Source organism: Crocodylus porosus, unplaced genomic scaffold (genome assembly GCF_001723895.1).
Source record: "Crocodylus porosus isolate Cpor-Errol unplaced genomic scaffold, CroPor_comp1, whole genome shotgun sequence".
In the NCBI taxonomy this organism is placed as follows: Eukaryota; Metazoa; Chordata; order Crocodylia; family Crocodylidae; genus Crocodylus; species Crocodylus porosus.
Window position 1 is genome coordinate 53829244 of NW_017728947.1, and position 22598 is coordinate 53851841.

The 22598-nt window shown below is 42.5% G+C and overlaps 1 protein-coding gene across 1 annotated transcript in view; it reads left to right on the forward strand.

Moving 5' to 3' along the window:
- Positions 1 to 13519, forward strand: part of EHD4 (EH domain containing 4) — a 47972-nt gene extending 34453 nt beyond the window's left edge. The window contains exons 5-6 of the mRNA XM_019551994.1: positions 5710 to 5874; positions 11234 to 13519. Coding sequence (XP_019407539.1) covers positions 5710 to 5874; positions 11234 to 11770 — 702 coding nt within the window. The 3' untranslated portion in view covers positions 11771 to 13519. The remainder of the gene's footprint in view (positions 1 to 5709; positions 5875 to 11233) is intronic.
- Positions 13520 to 22598: the final 9079 nt, after the last annotated feature.

Below are 22598 nucleotides of genomic sequence, written 5' to 3' on the forward strand. Positions count from 1 at the left end.
AGGTGGTTCAAGCACCTACATTGAACACCTTCAAGAGCAAATTGGATGCTTATCTTGCTGGGATCCTATGACCCCATCTAACTTCCTGCCCTTTGGGCGGGGGGCTGGACTCGATGATCTTCCAAGGTCCCTTCCAGCCCTAATGTCTATGAAATCTGTGAACCCCTTTGGGCAACATGCTACATGCAGCTTGAAAAATACCTTTCATCGTAGAAGTAGTTGTGTCTTGGTAAGGCAGCAGTCTGGAGCCAGTGGACCAGAGAAATGTAATATAGTAGTGTCTCCTGCAACTGTGGAATTGGGCTAGCATGTGCAGCTCTGTAGTGAATTTACTATTGAAAATGGTCTGTATTTAGGGGTTAAACCATGTAAAGTTATGAAACACCGTCATGAACACTGGTTCTAATTTAGTATCCCTTAATAAAAACTTTCTACCATCTTGTCTCTTCTCTTTTGCTGTAACAAGAACCAGGCATCACCTTGACTGTTTTTCTTTCCTTTTAATGGATGCAACAGGGTAACAATTATATATGGGAGATCAACAGCTAATGAAATCGGCCAGTGTAATTCCTTGCCAGAAAGGTAATTACAGCAAAAGCAGTGTTATCCAGCACTGTATCAACCACAAAGCTCCACCAGTCGGCATCCAAGGGACATGGCAAAAGCAAAACCGGAAATCCCATTTCCAGTTTTGCTGCCATAAGCCGAGTTCTTCTTTTTCCTCACTTCGGTCCATGGCCCAGGGCAAAGCAGCCTGCACGGGCCTCCCGCCCCGTCCCCCAGCATACCAATGCCAGGGAGTGCACCAGATGGTGCATATTTGATTAACTGGCATCCCCCATTTCCAGGAGATGGCAGATAACAAAGCTTTTGCTGTAATAGTCAGTGGGCACATCTATATCAGATGCTAGACTAATTCTACTACGCATTACCGCAGCAGGCAAAAACCATGCTAATGTGCAGTAGAATTAGTCTACTGTGCATTAGTGTTACAAAAAAAAAATGCATTGGTGCTACTGTACAGTAGCTCTGATTATGCTGCATTAAGTTGGTACCTGTTATTAGAGTTATTAAACTTAATGAGTTGTAATTACAGAGCATTAGTGAACATGTAGACACTTCTAATTCCAGGGACCTATTTTGGGTATGTTCCGTTTATGGAAAGTGCACCAGCACTATGTGGTAGGTCACAAATTGATTAAAACACACACCCACACAGTACAGGCTGAAGGAAAATAGTTAATCTCAGAACCTGACTTGAACTGACAGATTCCTGTGCTGGCTACCAAAGATCTTTTGGAGCACATGGGAGCAGCACAGAACATCCTGTTCTGGTCTCATCCTCTCGCCTTTTGGCATGCGTAGGCCAAGAATGTCAGCAGCCGTGAGGACACTGGCAGCATGAGTTCTACATCACCCCACACCTCTCTTCCCCGAAGTGTTAGAAGCTGGGGTATGACCAGTCAAGAAAGGTTATCAGGTACGTGGGCAGAGTTCATGGGACAGGTTCCCAGGGAACTGGGAGGCTGAAGATCAAGTCAGGGGAAATAGTAGTCAATGCCGAGGTCAGGGTGAGCCAGGCATTCAAACTAGAACCAGTGCCAAGTCAGGGTGAGCCAGAGGTGAGTTGAGATAAGCCAAGGTTCAGAGCTGGAGTCAGAATCAGAAGCCAGAACCAAGCCAGGGTGATCTGAGTCGGGGCCAGAGATCCGAGTAGTAAAGCAGGGAAAGCCAGGAACAAGTACCTAAGTCTTTGTCTGGACAGAGTATTGTAGCCTGGGTCTGGATTTTAAGGGCTGGAATGAGTGCAGCCTTAGGATGGCCTCTAGTGGGAGCAATCACTGCAGTTCTCCTAATTGCCTCACTAGAACCAGCTGGGCTCAGGGCACTGATCTGGGTTTGCCTGGTTGCTTCCTCTACAGCCTCAGGGGTTGAATTGCCTTGATTCTCTGATTGGGACTAGCTGGGCACAGGGCTCTGATCTGACCTTATTGCAACATGCAGCTTTCCTTTGTTAGAGGTTCAACAGTAAAGCAAAAGAAGTTAAAAGTTCTCCCCTTCCTTCCCCTCCCAAAAACAGGAAATAATTCAAATCAAATTAACCTAGTCAGGTGAAATTCATAGATGCTAGGATCGGAAGGGACCTCAACAGGTCATAGAATCTGACCCCCTGCCCAGCTGGGAAAGAGTGCTGGGGTGAGATGACCCTAGCCAGATGCCTATCCAGCCTTCTCTTAAAGACCCCCAAGGTAGGGGAGAGCACCACCTCCTTTGGAAGCCCATTCCAAATTTTGGCCACCGTTACTGTGAAGAAGTTTTTCCCGATATCTAGCCTAAATCCACTCTCTGTCAATTTGTGACCATAGTTCCTCAAAAGGAAAATTGTAGCTATATTTTTTATTCCAGCAACACAAAAATGCAGATTATAGTGTTTTGAGGTTTGCCTACATAGTGTGAATAAACCACAGTAATTATCCTAGTATATATGGACATTCTTATTCCAGTATGAGAGGAACTTTTCCACTTGAGTGTTGTTTGGCAAGGGATTCCAGCGTGGTTGACTCTTACACTGGAATAAGAAGCTGTCTCTGAGGCTTATACTAATTGAATTATATTGCTTTTTTAAAACTGTACCATATAATTATAATAGTAAAACAATCCTGGGTGATCTAACCCTAATTGAAATCTTTCTGAGGTGTGGAAAATAGGGAGACTGAGCACATTAATGTTGCCTACTGTGTCTCAGCAAAGAAATATGCCATTTTGGCATCATGTCCTGATGTTTATTTCTTAAAATCTTAGGATTTTTTTTTTCTGATCTCATCTGAATCACTTCCAAAGTAGCTAGATAACATCTTATTTAACACAAATTCTCTTTAAACTGTATTCAGATGTGGGTGAAAGTAAATGAAGAAAATATGGAAAGTATAGTCAAGCTTCTCAAAGTAGAATTTTTAAACATGAAACTAGTTTTTTCATGGAATGCGCTAAGTTGACAGCCATGAAGAACGGAAGTCAACTGCTTATCCCTAAGACAGGCAATAATCTAATCCTGTTTATGTAAAATTTAAGGTAGAATAGCTGTTACATGATTTTTAGGCAAACCTTCAGTCATCTTTGAACAAAATTGCTGTGATGTTTGTTGGTTCCATTTCTCCCTCGCTTCTTTGCCTGTCTTCTTGAAGGTTGGAGCAGACCCAAAAATAAAACAGAAACATGTCAACCGGTTGTCAAATTCTGGGCTTTATCTTTTCTTTGGAGCATCAGCTCAAAGTCATGTGAGGTTTAGGTCATAGTTATAAAGTACTCTGAAGATGGAAAGTTCATATCTCTACAAACACATGATTATTTGCAGCAGTTTAACTGGTAGGACTAATGGCTAGAGCATAGTGACTTGTGCCTTTTGAACTTTCGTGTCTATATTTTCTTTTTCCTAGAAGCCTTACTATATGTTTGAAATCCATTTAATCTGTTGGGAATCTTAAAAACAGGTAGGATTCTAAACATGGCTTTCCCAAATTATCCTTTCATATCTTTCAGCAACACTTGAACTCTTATACAGAAGGCTGCTTTTGAATTTTCCCCTCCATTCCTGCCTCTATTAAGAATCTAAAAACAAGTGTGTTAAAAACCAAGAATGGTTTCACTCTACAGCTTGAGCATGGTCTTTCCAGGGTCAGAATCTAAGGCTGCAAGCGGACAATGATTTTGTGCCACCGTAAAAGTATTTATGGTTATACAAAGCCAAGTAAATGGATGTCATAGCTCTTTGTTGCTCCACATGTTTAAATTTTGTGGTGGCAATGAACATAGTAATAATTTGTGTCTCCTTTTTGTGGCTGATATCTATATAACTCTCCACCCCCCACCCCCCGCAAGAATTCCCCCAACTTCATGGGCCCAGTCCTGTGGGAAAAGGGCCCAGGCTGCTTCACCCTGGCACAGGGTCTGTGATCGGGGTGGGGAAACCTTCTACTTGCAAACATACTCCCCTATGTCAGGGCAGGGGTGAATTCCCTTGCAGGGCATTCCCCTGGTGAGTCAAGGGAGAAAAGTGTGGGGCTGTGGCCTATCATGCTACTGCACTCCTGGTCTGGGCACATTGTGCAAGTGCAGAGCAGGGGACCCCTGTGGGGATTCCCTCAGTGCACCCATTCTTCAAATGTTGGGGGGAACCCTTTCAGAAAATTTCCTCCACTTCCAAACGCACATCCCAAGTCAGGACACAACACCTAGGGCCCTTTTCCCACAGAATTGGGCCTCATAAACCCTGAGAGGGCAGGCAACTCAAAGTTCCAGGGACATCCATAGATGTCAGTAAAACAGATCAGCTGTGCCATGACATATCGCAGCGCAACTAGTCACATTCTGAAGAGGGCATCTGTTTCTAGATTTGTGAGCTGTGTATAGATCAGTACAGTGTAGGGCTGAAGAAATGCCTTTCATTTTATGGTGAAATGCCCCCTGCTTTTCTCCTTTGCCTTTTCAGGAGCAGTTGACACGTTGTTATTAAAGTATGATGAGTGCTCTTGTCATCTTCTAGTGGCTGCATAAATATAGAAACAGCTTAGTCTCTCTTTTGCAAGTGACACACATTCCTATTTATTCACTCACTCCACTCTGATAACCCTATCATTTACCATGCCTAGATTATTTAAAGGACATTTTCCCTCCTCTTCCCAAATTGCTATTAGTAGCAAGGCAGAGGGAGCTTATTTTAGTAAAAACTAAAAATGGGGCGCAGGAGGTACAAAGATTGCCCACACCAAGCAATGTTTAAGGATCAGTAACTCTCTCCATTCCCCATTCACTCTCACTTTTGGCACTGATAGACCAAGCACAGTGTTCTTCCTTTTTATTACAGTGAACTCTGATTCAGTTCGTCTTCGAGGTGCAAACCTATCCTGGTTTCTCTGTGGAGTAAGTCACCACTGTTCCAGTTTCTGGGCAATCCCCTCTCTTCTGCCTCCCAATTATTGTGATAATAATATGTATTATTAATTATATCCTGATAATTGTGCACTACCAGATATTATTTCCATTTCCCTTAGAGGAACAAATCAACCAGAGCTCACTGTAATTGCACCTGATTTTTCAACCATATTTTTATGAAGATTTTTAAGGGCATATGTAGTTTTAATTAAGCTCTCAGGAGTGAGCAAACAAACATTCATTGTCTAATATATGTTTCTTCAAACTCAGAAATATAAGATGCGTAAAATTCGCTAGCAATAGAGTAGCTTCTCAGCCCAGTAATTTGATTCTCAACCAGGGTACCATGAGATCTTTTAAAGGGTGCCACAGACCGCCACACAATGTTAGCGCTGTTCGGTACGCAGACATGATTCACAAGATAAAACCTAGTGGTTTTAAATAAGAATACATAATATTAAAACCATTCTGAGCTGTTGGGGCCTTTGAGTTCTTTGCCACACACAAGTTGCTCTGTTATTTTTCTGCACTCAAAAATGAGTGAAAACAAAGAACTGGTATTTTCTGAGGAGTGCCATGAGTCTAACAAGAGGTGCCCTGAGTCCAAAAAGGTTGAGAACCACTGATCTGTTTTTATGGAATTGTTCAACAAATAATGGTTGACGCATTTTATTTTAAAGATGATGTGTTTGTACACAGCTAATGTTTTTTTTTCTTTTTAATGAAAAAATCATCTAGACTCTGTAGCTAATGTCAGAACTCATTAATTTCTTCTAGGTCCATGCTTATATCATCAGCCACCTTAAAAAGGAAATGCCATCTGTTTTTGGAAAAGAGAACAAGAAGAAGGAGCTGATCAGCAGACTACCTGAGATCTATGTAGAACTGCAACGAGAGTACCAAATTTCACAAGGGGATTTCCCAGAGGTCAAGAAAATGCAGGTATAGTACTAACATAGAGCTGTGCCCTAATTATCAATTGGCAACCTCCTGCAAATGGTTAAAAAAAAATGACACAATCTTCCATAAAGCCCACTTGAGGGTAGGTTCTGCTGACAGTGGCAAAAGGTTGGCAGAGGTCAGTCGTGATTGCTGAGGGCTGTCTTGCTATAAATTTAAGATTTACAGTCATAACAATATAACAAAAATGATGGATTGCTACCTCAAAGTACCTTTTGCTGATAATGTGTTATAGATTAAAAACATATATCACTGTATGGAATCAGAGTTGCCATTCATTTAGCCCAAGGCTATCCAGCTTCTAAGCTCCTGGGGGCTACATGCTGTGATAGGGAGTCATCTTAGGGCCAGGTCTCAACATTGGCCCACCCACCTGTCTAGGGGCAGTTTACTCTGTCTCGCCTGCCACAACTAGATGAATAAGTAACTGGTGTAAAATATGGGAGGGCGCCCATTTTAGGCTGCAGTGCCAAGAGCATTATACATGGCTGACCTTTCCTATACTCTGCCCCATGCCTCACAGATGGCATCATAAGATGGTAACAGCTCTGGCCTGTGGCCAGGCCAAACTGCTCCTTGGTATGCCTCTAGCATTCTGCTTGGTACACTACCCTTCACAGGGCCTCAGACACGCTGCCCCTCCCTGGGGCACTCAATCTGCCCTATTTCATACAGCCCCTTCAGGTCCCCCTTGGGCCCTAACTCTACATAGCCCTTCAGGATTTTTTACTCCCACTCTGGCCAGTCCACATGCAGCCCGTCAGGCCACCCTCACACAGACCCTACTCTATGTGATCACCAGCCTTATGCCTTACACAGGGCTGAACTCTGCCACTAGCCCCTCTCTGGTCCACTCTTAGGTTCACATCCTTATGGGGGTTGGTCTGTGTGCTGCCCTTCGGGCCACTTCTGCAGCCCTACTCAACATCCCCCAGGTCCAGCCCTTCAGGTGGCCCCTGCAACCCTCCTCTATAACCCTTATGCACAGTTCTTCAGGCCATCACCACGCACCCTACTCTGTGTGGGCCACCACACGTTTCTGCCTCTCACTAGGGCCACTCTCTCTGCCCCTTCTCTGGAGCCTCCAAGGTCTTACACTCCATGGGGCTTAGGTGTCTACAGATATGACCTGTCCCTAACCCATGCCTGTCCCTACCACAGGTAACCCACCAAGATGTGGGGGCTGAGGCTCCCCAGTGAAAGACTCTTACTTGTCTTTCACTGGGGAGGTAATTGGCCTGGTATTTCCTGGGAACTACCCCACCATGGGCAGACCCACCAGACCATTCTCCCCAGCAGGGTGTAGCTTTTGGTCATGCCCCGGGACTAAGAGCCTCCTGGCATCCCCATAGCTTTTGCCCTTACCTTCAAGGGTGTTCCATGAACAGTAGCTCAGCCAGGCAATGTTTTTTTTCCAGCTGGTTGTAGCCCAAAGGGAGGTAATCCCTACATGGATCAAAGGGGGCAAGAGGGCGCAAAGGCCTCCATTGCTCACCAAAAGCATCTGGAAACGTCTCCAAGCTAAAAAGGAGGCGTACACCCATTAGAAGGGAAGGGCCATCACCAGATAGGACTATACCTCGGGACTATTTTGCTCGGGGCTGTAGGGGGGTGGTCAGGAAGGCCAAGGCAGAGATGGAACTGGGACTAGCTACCTGGATCAAGGACAACAAGAAGTCCTTTTTTTAAATACATGGGTACCGGGTAATGTGGGGTCTCTGCAGGACATGCTAGGAAATCTGGTCGTCACACCAGACAGCAAAGCTAACCTATTTAACAATTTCTTTGCCTCCATTTTTTTGAGTAGGGACCTGGTCATCCCCCCCACTGGAACCCCGGTAGGCCCCATGGGAGGCACACCCAGGCCTAGGGTCAGCAAGGACCTAGTCGGGGAACTTATGGAGGGACTGGATGTATTTAAATCAGCAGGTCCTGACAATCTCCACCCCAGAGTGCTGAGGGAACTAGCAGAGGTTATTGCGGGACCTCTGGCACAGCTTTACAAGCACTCATGGTGCTCTGGCAATGTGCTGGAGGACTGGAAAAGGACCAATGTGTTTCCCATTTTCAAAAAAGGGAGGAAGGAGGACCCAGGAAACTATAGGCCCATTAGTCTTACCTGGGAAAGCTTTTTGAGAAAATTATCCTGGTGCATGTCCACAAGGGACCAGCAGGGGAGACTATGCTTAGGGGCAACCAACATGGGATCATTAGAGGCAGGTCCTGTCAAACCAACCTGGTGGCCTTCTATGACCAGGTCACCAAATCCGTGGATGCAGGTGTCATGGTGGATATAGTCTTTCTGGACTTTAGGAAGGCCTTTGATATGGTCTGTCACCTCATTCTCATTAAAAAAAAAACTAGGAGACTGTGGTGTTAATGCCTGCACAGTCAAATGGGTCGCCAACTGGCTGGAGGGCCACACCCAGAGAGTGGTGGTGGACAGGTCTTATTCATACTGGAGGGATGTGGGCAGTGGGGTTCCTCAGGGCCCGCACTGTTCAACATCTTCATCAGCGACTTGGACAAAGGGGTAAAATGCACCCTGTTCAAATTTGCAGATGACACTTAGATGTGGGGAGAAGTGGGCACACTAGAAGGAAGGCACAGGCTGCAGTCGGATCTGGACAGGCTACGGGGGTGGGCAGAAGAGAACAGGATGGGTTTCAACACTGACAGGTGCAGGGTACTGCACCTGGAGGGGAAGAACCAGCAGCATACCTACAGGCTGGGGAACTCCCTTCTCATCAGTGCAGAGGCAGAGAAGGATCTTGGAGTCATTATTGAGGCCACTATGAACATGGGCTGACAGTGTGGGGACATAGTCAGGAAGGCCAACCGTACCTTGTTATGCATCCACAGATGCATCTCAAGCAGATCCAAGGAGGTGATCCTCCCCCTCTATGCGACACTGGCCAGACCGCAGTTGGAGTACTGCGTCCAATTCTGGGTACCGCACTTCAGGAGGGATGTGGACAGCATGGAGAGGGTCCAGAGGAGGGCCACTCGCATGATCAGGGGGCAGCAGGGCAGGCCCTACGAGGAGAGGCTATGGGACCTGAACCTGTTCAGCCTCCACAAGAGAAGACTGAGGGGGGAATCTGCCTGTTACAAACTAGTCAGAGGGGACCAGCAGGCACTGGGGGAGTCCCTGTTCCCCTGAGCGCTACCAGGAGTGACTAGAAATAACGGTCACAAGCTGGCAGAGAGTAAATTCAGGCTAGACATCAGGAGGTGCTACTTCACAGTCAAGGCGGCTAGGATCTGGAACCAACTTCCAAGAGAAGTGGTGCTGGCTCCCACCCTGGGGGTCTTTAAGAGGAGGTTAGATGAACACCTGGCCGTGGTCATTTGACCCCAGTACTCTTTCCTGCCACGGCAGGGGGTCAGACATGATCTGCTCAGGTCCCTTCTTACCCTACCAACTATGAAACTGCTGCCTCAGTCCTGAGGGCCTGGGTTTAAAATGGAGGCCGCTCAGCCCCCTCCTCCTATCTCAGTGCTGTCCTGCGGTCATGTGACTGGCTCATGCTAGCTCACACCTGCCAGCTGCCCTGTTGCCTGCTCTGCCCCTTAAAGTGGCAGGCACCAAAGGTGCTCTCCCATGCACACCATAGGTGTTTTTCTGTCTTCCCTCAACTGCAACCCAAGCAATTCCTTCCTTCCTTCCCCGCCCCCAGCTGCAACATGCACCTGCACAGTTCCTTCCCAGCTGCATGATCTCTCTCTACCCCCACTGCAGCAGGCACATACTAAGTTTCCTGAATTGGAAGAAATTGGTTGCTTTCTGTTTAGGTTGGTCGTAAGCTGTTGAAGCACCATTGTGGCAACATGAACTTTTCAGAATAATTTTCTTTCCCATTATTTACATTTTTTATTAATCCACCACTCGTGCATTGAGCAGATATTTTCATCCATAATGAGGGCCCAGCCTGTATTTTGAGTACATACAGGTCATTCAGAAATCATCAAATTGTAAGAGTGGTAAGGTGAGAAGAACAAAAGGCTTAGTTCAGGAGCTGAACAGTGGAGAGGTTGTTAATGATGAAGAAGTTTTAAAAGGGATTTATATGATGAAAACATTTTAAATATAGTCTCCCTGTATGTTAACTGGTCACTGATGGTGGAGTTAAGGACCAAGTAAAGAAAAAAGTAAAACCTTTGTGCTGGGTTTGTAATTGTAATAAACTTCTCAACAGAACTTGTGAAAAAAATGATATAATTCTCTGTTGTGCATATTTGCTGCCACCTGCTGTTATGTGAGAAATCCTATTGCAACATACTAACAGAAGGAATATTTCTGCTGGAGTAGCTGCATCATTTTAACAAATGACATAAGCTAAGCTAGCAAATGCCCTTATTTCTTGGCATACCTGCATCTACCCTAAAGGGTTTTGCTGACATGCCCATCTTGGTGAAGGGGGTGTTTTACAACCCACCTGTTGTGGATGTACCAGCATCACTTTGTCATGCAGACCAGGCCTAAGTTGCCTCAGTTGTTAGCAAGAACATTGGTTACTAGCATTTTGCTATAGTAAGATAAGTACTGTTTTAAAATCCATCTTTTTAGTACGTTCAGCCAACTGGAGGTCCAAATATCTTTAAATATGTCCCATTAAAATAGGTGTCCCTCAGGAGCTAGGAGACTGTGCAGATGCATGAATTAACTCTAGATATTATTAATATTAGTACTGACTAGCAAATAGTATAAATCATTATATTATTTTAAGGAAACCAGGTAAATAGCTGAAGATGCAGTAAACAGGAGGGGCTCTTAAGTGGGGCTGAGCGGCCTCCATTTTAAACCTAGGCCCTCAGGACTGAGGCAGCAGTTGCTACAACCAGCTGGAAAAAACACTGCCTGGCTGAGCTACTGTTCATGGAACATCCTTGGAGGTAAGGGCAGAAGCTATGGGGATGCCAGGAGGCTCCTGGTTCTGGGGCATGACCAAAAGCTACACCCGGCTGGGGAGGATGGTCTGGTGTGTCTGCCCATGGTGGGGCAGTTTCCAGAAATACCAGTCTAGTTGCCTCCCCAGTGAAAGACAAGTAAGAGGTGCCTTAAAGCCCCAGCCTCCACATCCTGGTGGGTTACCTGTGGTAGGGATAGGCACAGGGTAGTGATGTGGACTGGTAAGGACAGTTCACATCTGTGGACAGATAAGCCCCATGGAGTGTAAGACCCCGGAGGCTCTTTTTGTTGGAACTGCTTTCAATAATATTTCTAAAGACAGAGGCCCTCATCTGAAGCAGGTACCACAACAAAGGTAGAGTAAGGAAAGTTTTTTGTCAAGAAACTTTTGACATGTTTTGTTTATGTATGCGTGTACTTCATTGGCAGGAACAACTGGAGGTTTGTGATTTCACCAAATTTCATTCTCTGAAACCAAAGCTGATTGAAGCAGTGGATAACATGTTGGCAAATAAAATTGCCTCTCTGATGAATCTAATCTCTCAGGAAGAAAACAGCATGCCTACACAGATGGTGCATGGTGGAGCATTTGATGGCACCATGGCGGGACCCTTTGACCATGGGTATGGGGAAGGTGCCAAGGAAGGAGCTGGTGAAGAAGAGTGGATTGTTGCCAAAGATAAACCTGCGTATGATGAGATCTTCTATACCCTGTCACCAGTCAATGGAAAAATCTCAGGGGTTAGTGCGAAGAAGGAAATGGTGACTTCCAAATTACCAAACAGTGTCCTGGGGAAAATCTGGAAGCTTTCAGACTGTGATAATGATGGGATGTTGGATAATGAGGAGTTTGCATTGGCGAAGCATCTCATCAAGATTAAACTAGATGGGTATGAACTACCCAACAACTTGCCTCCGCACCTGGTGCCACCATCACACAGGAAACCTTTGCAGGTGTCAGAGTGAAAAATACAGGGAGCGGTGTTGATTAATCGAGGGAAATGCCTATCCAAATGAAAACAACCCAAATCTTTTCCAGTTGTGTAGAACCACCAAGGCTCAAAATTTAGCTTTAGAGGCCATCCTTAAATCACAACCACATTCCATGCAAGTTACTGTAATTAGCAGCATAGTAAAAGGGTTACCTGTATAATACCTCTGGCTGACCATAGTAATGTTTATCACAAGTGCCTTTTGTAGTGGCTTCCATACTTACATACTTGAGCTGAAAAAGCTTTCTTTGAGAATCAGTACCTGCATAACTTACTTTTGTCTACACCCCAAAAAAGCAGAAAAGGCCATACATAAAATCATCAAACTTCTGCCATATAACTAAGGAAGAAGTAGTAAAAAAAAATAGTTTGACTACATGTCCTGTTTCTGGTTCTAATGTTAATCCATGGGAGGGAAATGTGTCAAGGAAATAACTTTTTATTTTAAAAAAAAAAAAAGGTGAGAAGTTTTAGTCATTATTTTTAAAATTTACCAGTGATTATTTTTAAAAATCTGTAAAATATTAAAACAGCTGTTTAAAATCTGCTTCAACTCTCTGTTGTTAGACTGAACAGATGTCTTGCTTTGCGTTGTTTATACAGCACACTACCTCTAGTGTCCATTAGTTAAAGAGGGTTAGATCCACACTGAGTATGGGATTTCTGGGTCTTTTCTGTTTAGCTGGTTTGTACAATACAAGTTACATTCTCCAAGGGAATCAGTGATATGAAATTCCTCAGGTTTTCAGGTGTGTAGGCTTGGCTGTCAGAAGGGCAGGGAGTCCAAATGTTTTAGCAGAAACAGAAGCCTCTTTTTGAACTGAGAAACTTTTATGAAACTTTAGCATAGTCTGAGTGCATATAAGTTGACTTGATAAATTCTCTTCAGATTTTAGTTGACGGGCTGTTCCTAATTCTGGGTACCCCACTTAATTTCTTTTACTTCAGTGAAGTTTTATATTATCAGTAGGTAGCTGGTAAATGCAGAAAAGAGATTCCATTCTTTAGTATAGCATTGGATTTGAAAGACAAGCTTCTATGGGAGCTAAACTTCCGCTGAAATCACAGTTGTCTTTCTGCTCACTTTAGTGGAAGCTGTATTATTGGTTCTTTAGAGTATTATTAATAAATTGAAAAGAAAAAAACTGGGGAAGGAGCATAAATTCACCAACATTTCAGTGTCCTTCAAGCAGTACAATGGAAGAAAACTGATCATACAGGTTACACACAGTCAATTTTAACTGATCTCTGTTCAGTGCTTCAGAGGAAGGCAATTTCTCATCCCCATGAATTTCAGGATAGTTTTGGAGGGACAAAATCTTCCTGATGCCAAATTTGCCAACCAGTTCAGGTCTTTAAGCCTGAGCAGTACATGCCTTTTACTACCTTTACTATGGAATAACATGGGTATCAAAATAATGGTAATATTGAGCATTTTTTCTCTTGAATCCCAGCAGAATGTATTTTTTAGCAATACCTTCTGGGGCAAAGCAATCCGAAGAACCCCCTTAAATGAAGGAGGGAGATTTTTTTTAAATATATTTTTGTCTTTATTACTGCTAGTATGTAACCTGATGGCTGAAGACAGACTATTAAAAATAAATAAATAAAATAACAAACCCCTCACCAGGTAGAAACAAAAATTTTAATGTACCCTTTTACGTGATTCTAGTTTTATATAGTGACATCTTGTGTGTGTGTTCAATAAAGCCACAAAAGAGATTGTTACATGTGTGATAGCTCTAAGTATTTCATTATGCACTTTAAAAAAAATTGATTTGGGAAACTTTCATCTAATTCAAAGACCTGATCTAATTTGTTCATCAGATGTTTTTTAGTAACCAGCTGTTCAGCACAGCATCTTCATCGGTGTAATGAAGTGAGAGAGGGCTCTCTCACAATTTCTTTCAGAGCATGTTGTTGACTGTTTTAAAGTAAATTCATTATCTCTTTTTGAATGAAATATGTCAAATCTTAAAGCACATCTGTAAAATTGCATAGCTGCAGTATAGGGTCTCAAGATATTCTATAACAGAAATATGCCTGAATGAAACTTCTTAAACATTTTCACACACTTTTTCATTAGCTTGTATTCATAATTTATAATTTTACCGTGTGATTATAGCTAAGAATATTTATTTCAGCATCATCAATCTAACAATACTCAAATTATTTTTTTGTTGATTCTGCAGATTTGTTGTTTTATGAGAATGGACACAAAGGCACTTCTACTTCAGTTAGGCCCTAAGCTGCCTTTCAACTAGAGGCTAACTGGTACATCTTTTCTTTGGGTATAAGAAAGCTCATTATTCCTGAGGAAATTTCTTAATTACAGGGGAGGAGGGGGAATGGGTTCATTGTCTAGCCAGAAGCAAGAGTTTGTATACCTTTTATGAATGTTTTGACTTGGGTTTTCCCCTGCTGCTTGTATGTGTGTTAAAGCAGCTTCTTTTAATTCCTTTGTGCCACTGTTTAGATCAGGGTTGGGCAATTATTTTGGGTGGAGGGTCGCTTACTGAGTGTTGGCAAGCCATCAAGGGCCACATGACAGGCAGCCCAGGGCAGATAAATACTAATTTTATAAATTTTCTAGAGGCCCCGCGAGCCGGATAGAATGGCCTGGCGGGCTGCATCTGGCCCCCGGGACACGTTTCCACCCCCCAAACCCCCCAGTTTAGATGGTCCTCTGCTTTGGGGGTCTTCTTCCAACCCTGTGTTGGAAGAAGTCCACTTGTTTAGCAATGTTTCTTTACTTTTTTGAGGGAAAGAGTCCATTTTTCTCTAGTCTTTTCTTTTGTACTTCCTCTTGGATCTGGTTTTACTAGATGCTTTGACCAACTCACTGCTTCCTATCCCCATTTTGCTCAGCTGTAAAAGAACAGTGTGTTCTGTTTTCTCCAATCTGTGAGGACAGCAAGTGGGGAAAATACGCTTTTTTTTTTTCTCCAACTGCAGAGGAAATTCACTTCTTCCCCTTTTCCTGACTCAGTTCTTTGTGTGGTGGGGGGTTGGATGGACAACCACTGCTAACCTCATATAGATAGGTAGTTAACCATATTAGTCTGAAGGTGTCTTTGTCTCTAACAAGTTATTCTCTAACAGGTCTGTCCAATTTCTGTGCAGCCTGATTGTATGCCACACAGGCTGCACCAGTACAAGCCACAGCCCCTCTCCTCCCCCTCTTCCCAGACTGCACACTGCATGCATGTCCCCTTGCTGCACTTCACCATGTTGTGTGGGTACCTCAGGCTAGGGGCTATGCCATGCCCCACCCCCTGGGGCAGGAAGCAGAAGCCAGAGGAGGGAGGGGGAGTCCTGAGCCCCCAGCTGCTGTTGCAGCTGGATGGACAGAGGGAGCAGAGGCTGGGTTGGAGTCCAGGAAGGCTGCACACTAACCCTCATTGGATGCATAAGGTCTGTGCACTGCCAGTTACAGCCCTAGCTTGTCAGGGGCTGCCCTGCTATGCCTTCTGCTAACATCATGTTATGTTGCATGTTATGTCCTACATGAAGTCTAGTGCATTGACAATGCGTAGGGGGTGCATGCAGGTGCAACGCCCTGAGTGTGGTGGTGCATCCCCTGTGGGCAGTCGCCTCTCACCACTGGCACTGCCGGCAGCGTCTGCAAGCAGTCCGCGATTGCGAATGCTGCTGGTGGCATCTGTGGGTGGTTGTCAACTGCCGGTCAGCGCTCACCACTTCCCACCCCTTCCCTCCCCCCACCGCCAACAGTGCCATGGCTGCCTGCGGGAGCTCCCCCCTTGCTGCTGACAGCACCACCGCCACCTGCGGGAGCTCACCCAGCCCCCTCTGCCTCCAGGGGCACATGGCGTTCATGGTTTAGTGGAAGTCTTGCTTGGGTACAGACTAGGATTTTGTCCTTAAGAATAGCTCTGAGCAAGCATATAGATACAGATACGCATTTTAAGGCAGAAGGTATATCCAAGAATAAGGAAAACTAATACAAACTGGATTGTGTTGACTGCTATTCCAGAAGGAATCTGTTACAAGTTACATTAATAGCTTCCCCTCTTTCCCCCCAAATGTAAAGTTATGGTTTGGGAAAGAACTTACAGAACCTTACCAGGATTTTGTTGTGGTAAAAGCAATACAAGCTGATTACATAGTGGCTGAAGGGTGAATTTTCCTTCTCAAAACTGTACGTCTGCTTGGAAATAAGGGACACTCTGCTTTTCTTAATCCCTCCTGAAGTTCACTATGTTTCTTTATTCTGTCCTTATGCTTAGTTTATCTCCCTCAATATACTTATTTTATTCCTGTAAAATATAGATCAAGGGCCAAACTCCATTTCTGTGCAAGTCCAGTAGCTTCAGTGGACTTAAGCTTACACGCATTAGGGTTGAATTTGGCCTCGGTCTGTACATGACTGTCATGAACAGTGAAATTGATCTTCTGTAATTTATTAAACAGTTTATAAAATCAGTATATTTTTATGATAAGATATTTTAAATAGAAATATAGGCTTTAGAACCAGTTGACCTACTATTAATGTGTTAATGTATATGGAATCTGCAATCCATGTCAAATGCGCACACTGGTGTCCTACCTGAAAATCTTGCCTAAGGAGAACTGTTGGAGGAAGAGGGAAGGATTTTTTATTTCTTTTTTACTCCAGCACAATGTAGAACAGGATGGGAAATGGAGTTTCTTGATAGCAGCTCTGATTCTCAAATCTTGCATCTCCCTTCTTGACCCTTCTGCACACAAATGCACAGAAATCCATGGTGGGCCTGGTCTTCTAAATCACCACCATGTGAGCTTCCAGATCCTGACTATCTGGCATGCTGGAATCATAGTGGGTTCCACCTTCCCTTCCCACCAAAAAATGGTGCAGGATTTTCCCCTCAGTGACCTGCTGTCTGTTACTTAATTTGTCTCTCCATTTCTGTTGATGATGAAAAGGTGATGACACCAACCTTCTTTCCACTCCTTACTATGTACTAACACTCGCTTCATGGCATCTTCAATCCCCTTTAGTTCAACTTGTAATGAAATTTTTTCCAGGCAAACCTGGAAATTAGGTTCAATGGGAACATGTTGACTTGGCTGAAATTTTGTTTTGAGGAGGGGGATTGCTGTTTCAGTAAGGTTGAAATGGTTTGTTATGACTCTTTATGGAAGCCTGTTCCAAAAGAGGGATGCCAAAGTTGTATATGGGGAAGGGGAAGCTGGTTCACTGATGCTTCTTTTCTTAGAGTAATATAAATGCTTTGTAGCTGAACTGTGAAGTGTAAGTGGTGCAGTACATTGATATTGCAACAGAATCCACATTTGCTTAGTTGATGGCATCCTTGTAAATTGTGATAGCTTTCCTAAAAAATTCTCAGGAGCAACACATACCACAATTGCCATCACTCAGTCTGATAGTGTTGTTATCCTCTGCTCAGGAAAGACCTAAGTCTGGGATACCGGTATTTGTAGGCCTACATTCATTAGGACTACAAGAGTGTTTAGAAATATTATCAGACATTACTTTTATGAGAACAGGAACTGCTGTTACTAGTTTTTTTTCTTAAACACAGATATAGGCTACCCCCTCTACCCATGTTCAGCTATTCTGTAGCACAGTTAATTCATATCAGTCTGTGATTCTGTTCCTATGAAAGTCTGGGATTTTTGCTTTCATCTTGAACAGGAAGAGAAAGGCCTTCTTTTTGTCATTGTTTTAGCCATGTTGGAAGTAGAAACAAACCTTATAAAGCTGTGCCTGTGTTTGGGTTTGCAGTGATTTCTTACCTGTTCTAACATCCAGGTCAAAAATAACATATACCTCATTGGGGATAGGCATGAATACACTTACAGAACCTGTTTTTAACACACCTGTCTCAAGCAAATAATATTATTTTTCACTTTCAACAGTAAAATTCACCTGTAACGCAATTTTTTTTCATGTCCTGTTTTAATTGTCTGGTAGCTTTTTTTTATTGTTATAATTCAGTCAGTTTAGGTCTTAGATTTATTTGGGGTAACAACGTGCCACTTTGCTTTTTCTCTTCTTTTATTTCCTATCACACTGGCTAGTCATCATATGACTTTTAATTATTTTAAGGTCACTCCAAAGGCATTTGTCTTTTCATATTTAAGAAAATTTTTATAACCATTTCTTATTGTAGTAATTACCATTTCTTACCATTTCAGTTTGTCTGAAGGAGCAAACAAGGACATAAGGCTATTAGAATTGCACTTTGATCATATGTACAATACATTCCATACTGTAACATTTTTAACATGCTTTGTAATCGTATTCAGGTAATTGTGATAAAATTTGCTGATTAATAAACTAATGGTAAACTACCTGTTCCTTTTTTTCTGTTTGTTTGTTTTTTTTCTTTTCTGGTAAACTTGTTAGGGATGCATGTATTCATTGTCAGTTTAAAACAAAACCAGGAAAATCCCCACCAGTAGTAACAAAAAAAGAATGCCTTACTGATTTGTATTATTCATTTAACTGAAAAGAGTTCTGGTTTGGTTTTTCTGTTTGTTTGCTTTGGTTTATATGAAGCTACTCCAGAAATTTCAGTCTGTAACATCAGTGTTATCGTTAGAATTTACGTACATAATCTGCAAAATCACTGCTCTTTTCTGGTGTAATTTTATTCCTAAATCTTTCAGAGTTAATTCTACAATGGATTAAGTGGAGTTGCTCTAGTACAGGGTTTTATTTTATCTGGCCACTCCTTATTTACACCATTGCAAAGGTCAATTACAGATGTATAGTTGGCATGCCCAAACCCTTAGGCTTTTTTGGCTCCAGGCCTAGAAGAGACTCATCTTCTTATTAAAACAATTCATCTTTATATAAACAAGTAAAGTAAAAGATGGTCCATTAGGAAGGGGGGGCGCTTTATTAGTTGTATTGGTCACCTGAGATACAGAACCAGAAGGATGTTAATTTTTTATCAACTGGGTATGGAAAGTATGAGGTGTAATGTTGGGGGTGGGGGGTTCTTGCTGTTTTTTTCTAAAATATTTACAACCCAGAGGCTGTAATTACTAAGACTGAACATGTAGATGATACTTGTTAATATAATTTTAGATCATCCTAAAGATGACTTAACTACAAGGACTGTTTTGAAAGGTGTTTAACAATGCATGCTGCCTTGAGTTGAGTGAAAGCAGAAAACTTACCCGATTACCTGGATAAATTTGGCCTGATTCTGATGTTGCCTCCAATGGGTTGTAGCACTGCAACTTCCTGCTTTTTTATTAACTTGCCTGTTTTGTAAAGCTTTCGCATAGAGGTACTTTAATAATTCTATCTCCGTTTCCAAAAAATTCCAGCACCTGGTTTGTCACCTATCTCCCTCATCCCCCATGAAATGAAAGACTCCTCCAAATGAAAGGCTGTTACCATAGCTGCTTCTGGTCTCCGTGCTGCTTTTCTCGGTCACCTGGAAGAGTCATAAAACAAACATCCTTTAATGATTCCATGTCCCCTTCTTTTGAAAATGCCACTGAGTTAGTCCTATGGGAAATTAGCAAAATTTGTCTTAATTACTGGTTTCACCCTGCCCTCCATAATATATGTTGCTTTTTCTCAGATTATATTTTATGAGAATTCCAGGATGAAAACTTTCTTTGGATTGCTGTCATAAGTAAAAATGCTTACTGGTGCTCTGTTTGATTCGTATGTTATCAAGCCCTGTCAGAAAAGGCAGAAATCAAAAATGAAAAAATACTGCATGAAGAAGCTTTGAGCAGTAGTTATACATCATTGCCTAGTTTTACCTTCAGGAAAAGGTAAAAAGAGAAGAAGGTCAGCTTAATGTGGAATGACTGACTTGATATAGAATTTAGCCTTCATCTTTCAGTGCTTGCAGCCTAAGTGAGAAGGAAGAATTTGGCAGCATAGCTGGGGGAGGCGAGACTCATCTTTTTCTTAATGTCTTCACATGCTGCTAAAGACTCCTGTAACTGGGATGTTAAGCAACCAGCTCATGAGCCAAATCTGGCCCATGGAGCTGCTTTATTGGTGGGCTTGGGGGTGCAGGGAAGGGGAGGGAGAAGCCTGCCCTGCTGCCCTTGGTGGCAGGAGAGTAAGAAAGGGCTGATTCAGCAAGCATTTGGCCACCATACACCTGCCCTATCTCCTCTGCCACCACTTCTGTGACCTGCCCCATACCAGAACAAAAGTCACTGGAGCTGGAGCTCCTGTGTATGTCCTGGGCCAGAGCTGGAGTTGTCACCGCATGCCCCATGCCACAACTGCCATGTACCTCAGACCAGAGCCACCTTTTGCCCCAGGCTAGATCTGGTCCACAAGGTGCCCCATCATCTGAATCCAGCCACTCCTAGGAATGGGAATAGTGAGGGGGGTTTTCCACTCAGCTTTAGCAAACATATTGAGGAAGGAGAAATATTTTTTTCCTTTAATCTCTTTCAGTTCCAAGTAATCACAAGTGAGGTTTGCCTCACTTTTACCTATCAATAGGTAGAGTTTTCACATGCATAAAACAATGGTACCTCTGGATAGCTGATCAGAAGAGGCTGCTGTAGTTGCATCTCATTAATCATGAAGGCCCAGGTATACTGTTCAGTAGATCAGCTAACCAAGCCAGCAAGGACTCCTACCCACTATAGGAGAAAAAAGGAGGCCCTGCCTTTGCTGGAGCTACTTCAGATTCCCAGTAGAGTGAGAGCAAAATATGCCAAGAAGATCTGATTCCACTGCAAGGTTAAAGGCAAGACTCCATTTCTTTTCAACAGAACAAGGAAAGGATGGATCCCACCATTAGAAATTATATTTTTAAAAGTCACCTGTGTATGAGTGAACAGACTCATTAATCTTAATAGTAAATGCATTTTTGACATTGATGGTAAGACTCACTTCATTAATTCAAATACACTTCTGTGAATCACAGTGAGCTGCCCTTTTTCCAGATATTATTCTAAAATTTGATTTGCTTATGTATTTTTACTCTTCTTACAATGTTGAAGTATAAATCAATGATTATATGGCTTTATGGCTCTTGAATATTTTTATAAGACTTGTTCGTCATATCTCAGGTATGTAGAGAGTAGGAAGTAAGACTTTAGAATCTACAGAGATTATGCAACAAGGTCATCTTCTGCCCATAGTGTTACCGTAAAAGCAGAAGTTTCATTTCACATATTAGCTAATGATTAACCCCTAGGACATATGGACTTAAAAGGTCATATGTATGTGTCCTATATTGCATGTTTCCTGAACTTGTGTGGCAGAGGAGGGACTAGCTATTAAAAGGAAATGACATTCAATTCTAAATCAAGCACCTAGAGAAAAAAAATACCAGCATAAAAGTGTAATGATAAAATGTCTGTTTTCTGCTTGATATTAGAAATAAAAGGTCCAGCAATCCACAGTCAGCTAGCTGTCAAGTCCCAGCCTGCAAGTAGTGACTGCCAATGTCTACTAATTTTCCAACTGTGTAAATCCATCTCCAACCCTGTTCACATCTATGCCAGTCACCTATCAGCTTTCTGACAACGTAGTTCTGGCCAGGTCACCATTTCTGCAAGCTTTAATATTAGTTCCTTTATTCCTGTTAACTGAAGTTGAATAATGTGAGCTTCTTCCAAAAAACACCTCGCCAATACCACCTTCCTCACTACGGTGAACTTCTTCACAACAGTGCCTTGCTAATTTCAGAATGTATGACCATGTCTTCACATTTGATTCACCCTATTTAAATTACTTGTGGATAACTTCAACCTTTGCATACTCTGCACTATCAGTTTCAAACTTCATTTTCCAGCTGTGATTTCACAGAAAACTGAATATCCTATTCTCAATCAGTGCCAGCAATGTGATTATGGAGGGCTGTGATTTTTCTAGCATAACATCTGTGTTGTCTCCACTGTTATTTGAGGAAAACTCTCTTTATGTTATAGCAGCTATGGACTTGATCTTTATATATCTGTTATAAGCATAACAGTTGGGTCAACATGATTTGCAGTAAACTTTGCCTCTTGACTTCTAGCAGGTTATTTCCTCCACAATCAGGTGAAAGGTTTATATGTAGATTATAAATACCTTGCCTCTATTACTGCATTCAAAGGTCATGTTGAGTGCAGAGGAGGAACTGAATGTGAGAACAGGAGCAAACTTGGAGTTGTAGGTTATTTTCTGGAACGACTGACTTTGGGATTTCAAATGGAAATTTCTACCAAACTGGGTAAGTATCAGTATCTAGTATTTCCTTCTCTTACTGGAGTAAATGAAATGCATCGCTGCAGTCAAATTCTGTGTTAGCAACATCCTTCCGCTGTGCAAATGTAAATGAATGGCCTATTATTTGTCCTGATGTGAAACATTGCTGTAATGTAGGAAAAAGTGTTTGCCACAAAGCTTCAGTTGGATGTAATCAGCTTTAGAAGACAACAGATTCCTTCTACTGTTCTAATTTTATAATGTGTGAACAATTGTTTGAGACTGGCCAGAGAGTGAGAAAGTAACTATTCAGGAAAACAGCTTCATTTGCATCTACCAGAAATCTTTTTAAGTTACTAGATGATCAGAATTTGATGCTTAAAACAAAACAGATTTCAGAGGTGCCATCAGAAAAAAATTGAAATTATGAAAGGGAATACTTAACTAATGTATTAACTGAATAAAAAATATAAAAGAAGATAAAGGTTGAAGTATTTCATGCCAAAGTGAGTAATTCTATAGAGTACATTACTAGGGAAGGTAAGGAATAAAGATTTGCAAAGGTAATATCTAACATTATACAAGGATGAAGCCTTGCAGAAGTTAGTTCCCATTAATTTCTGGGTCTGGTAGCTGGGCAAGTGTTATCTGT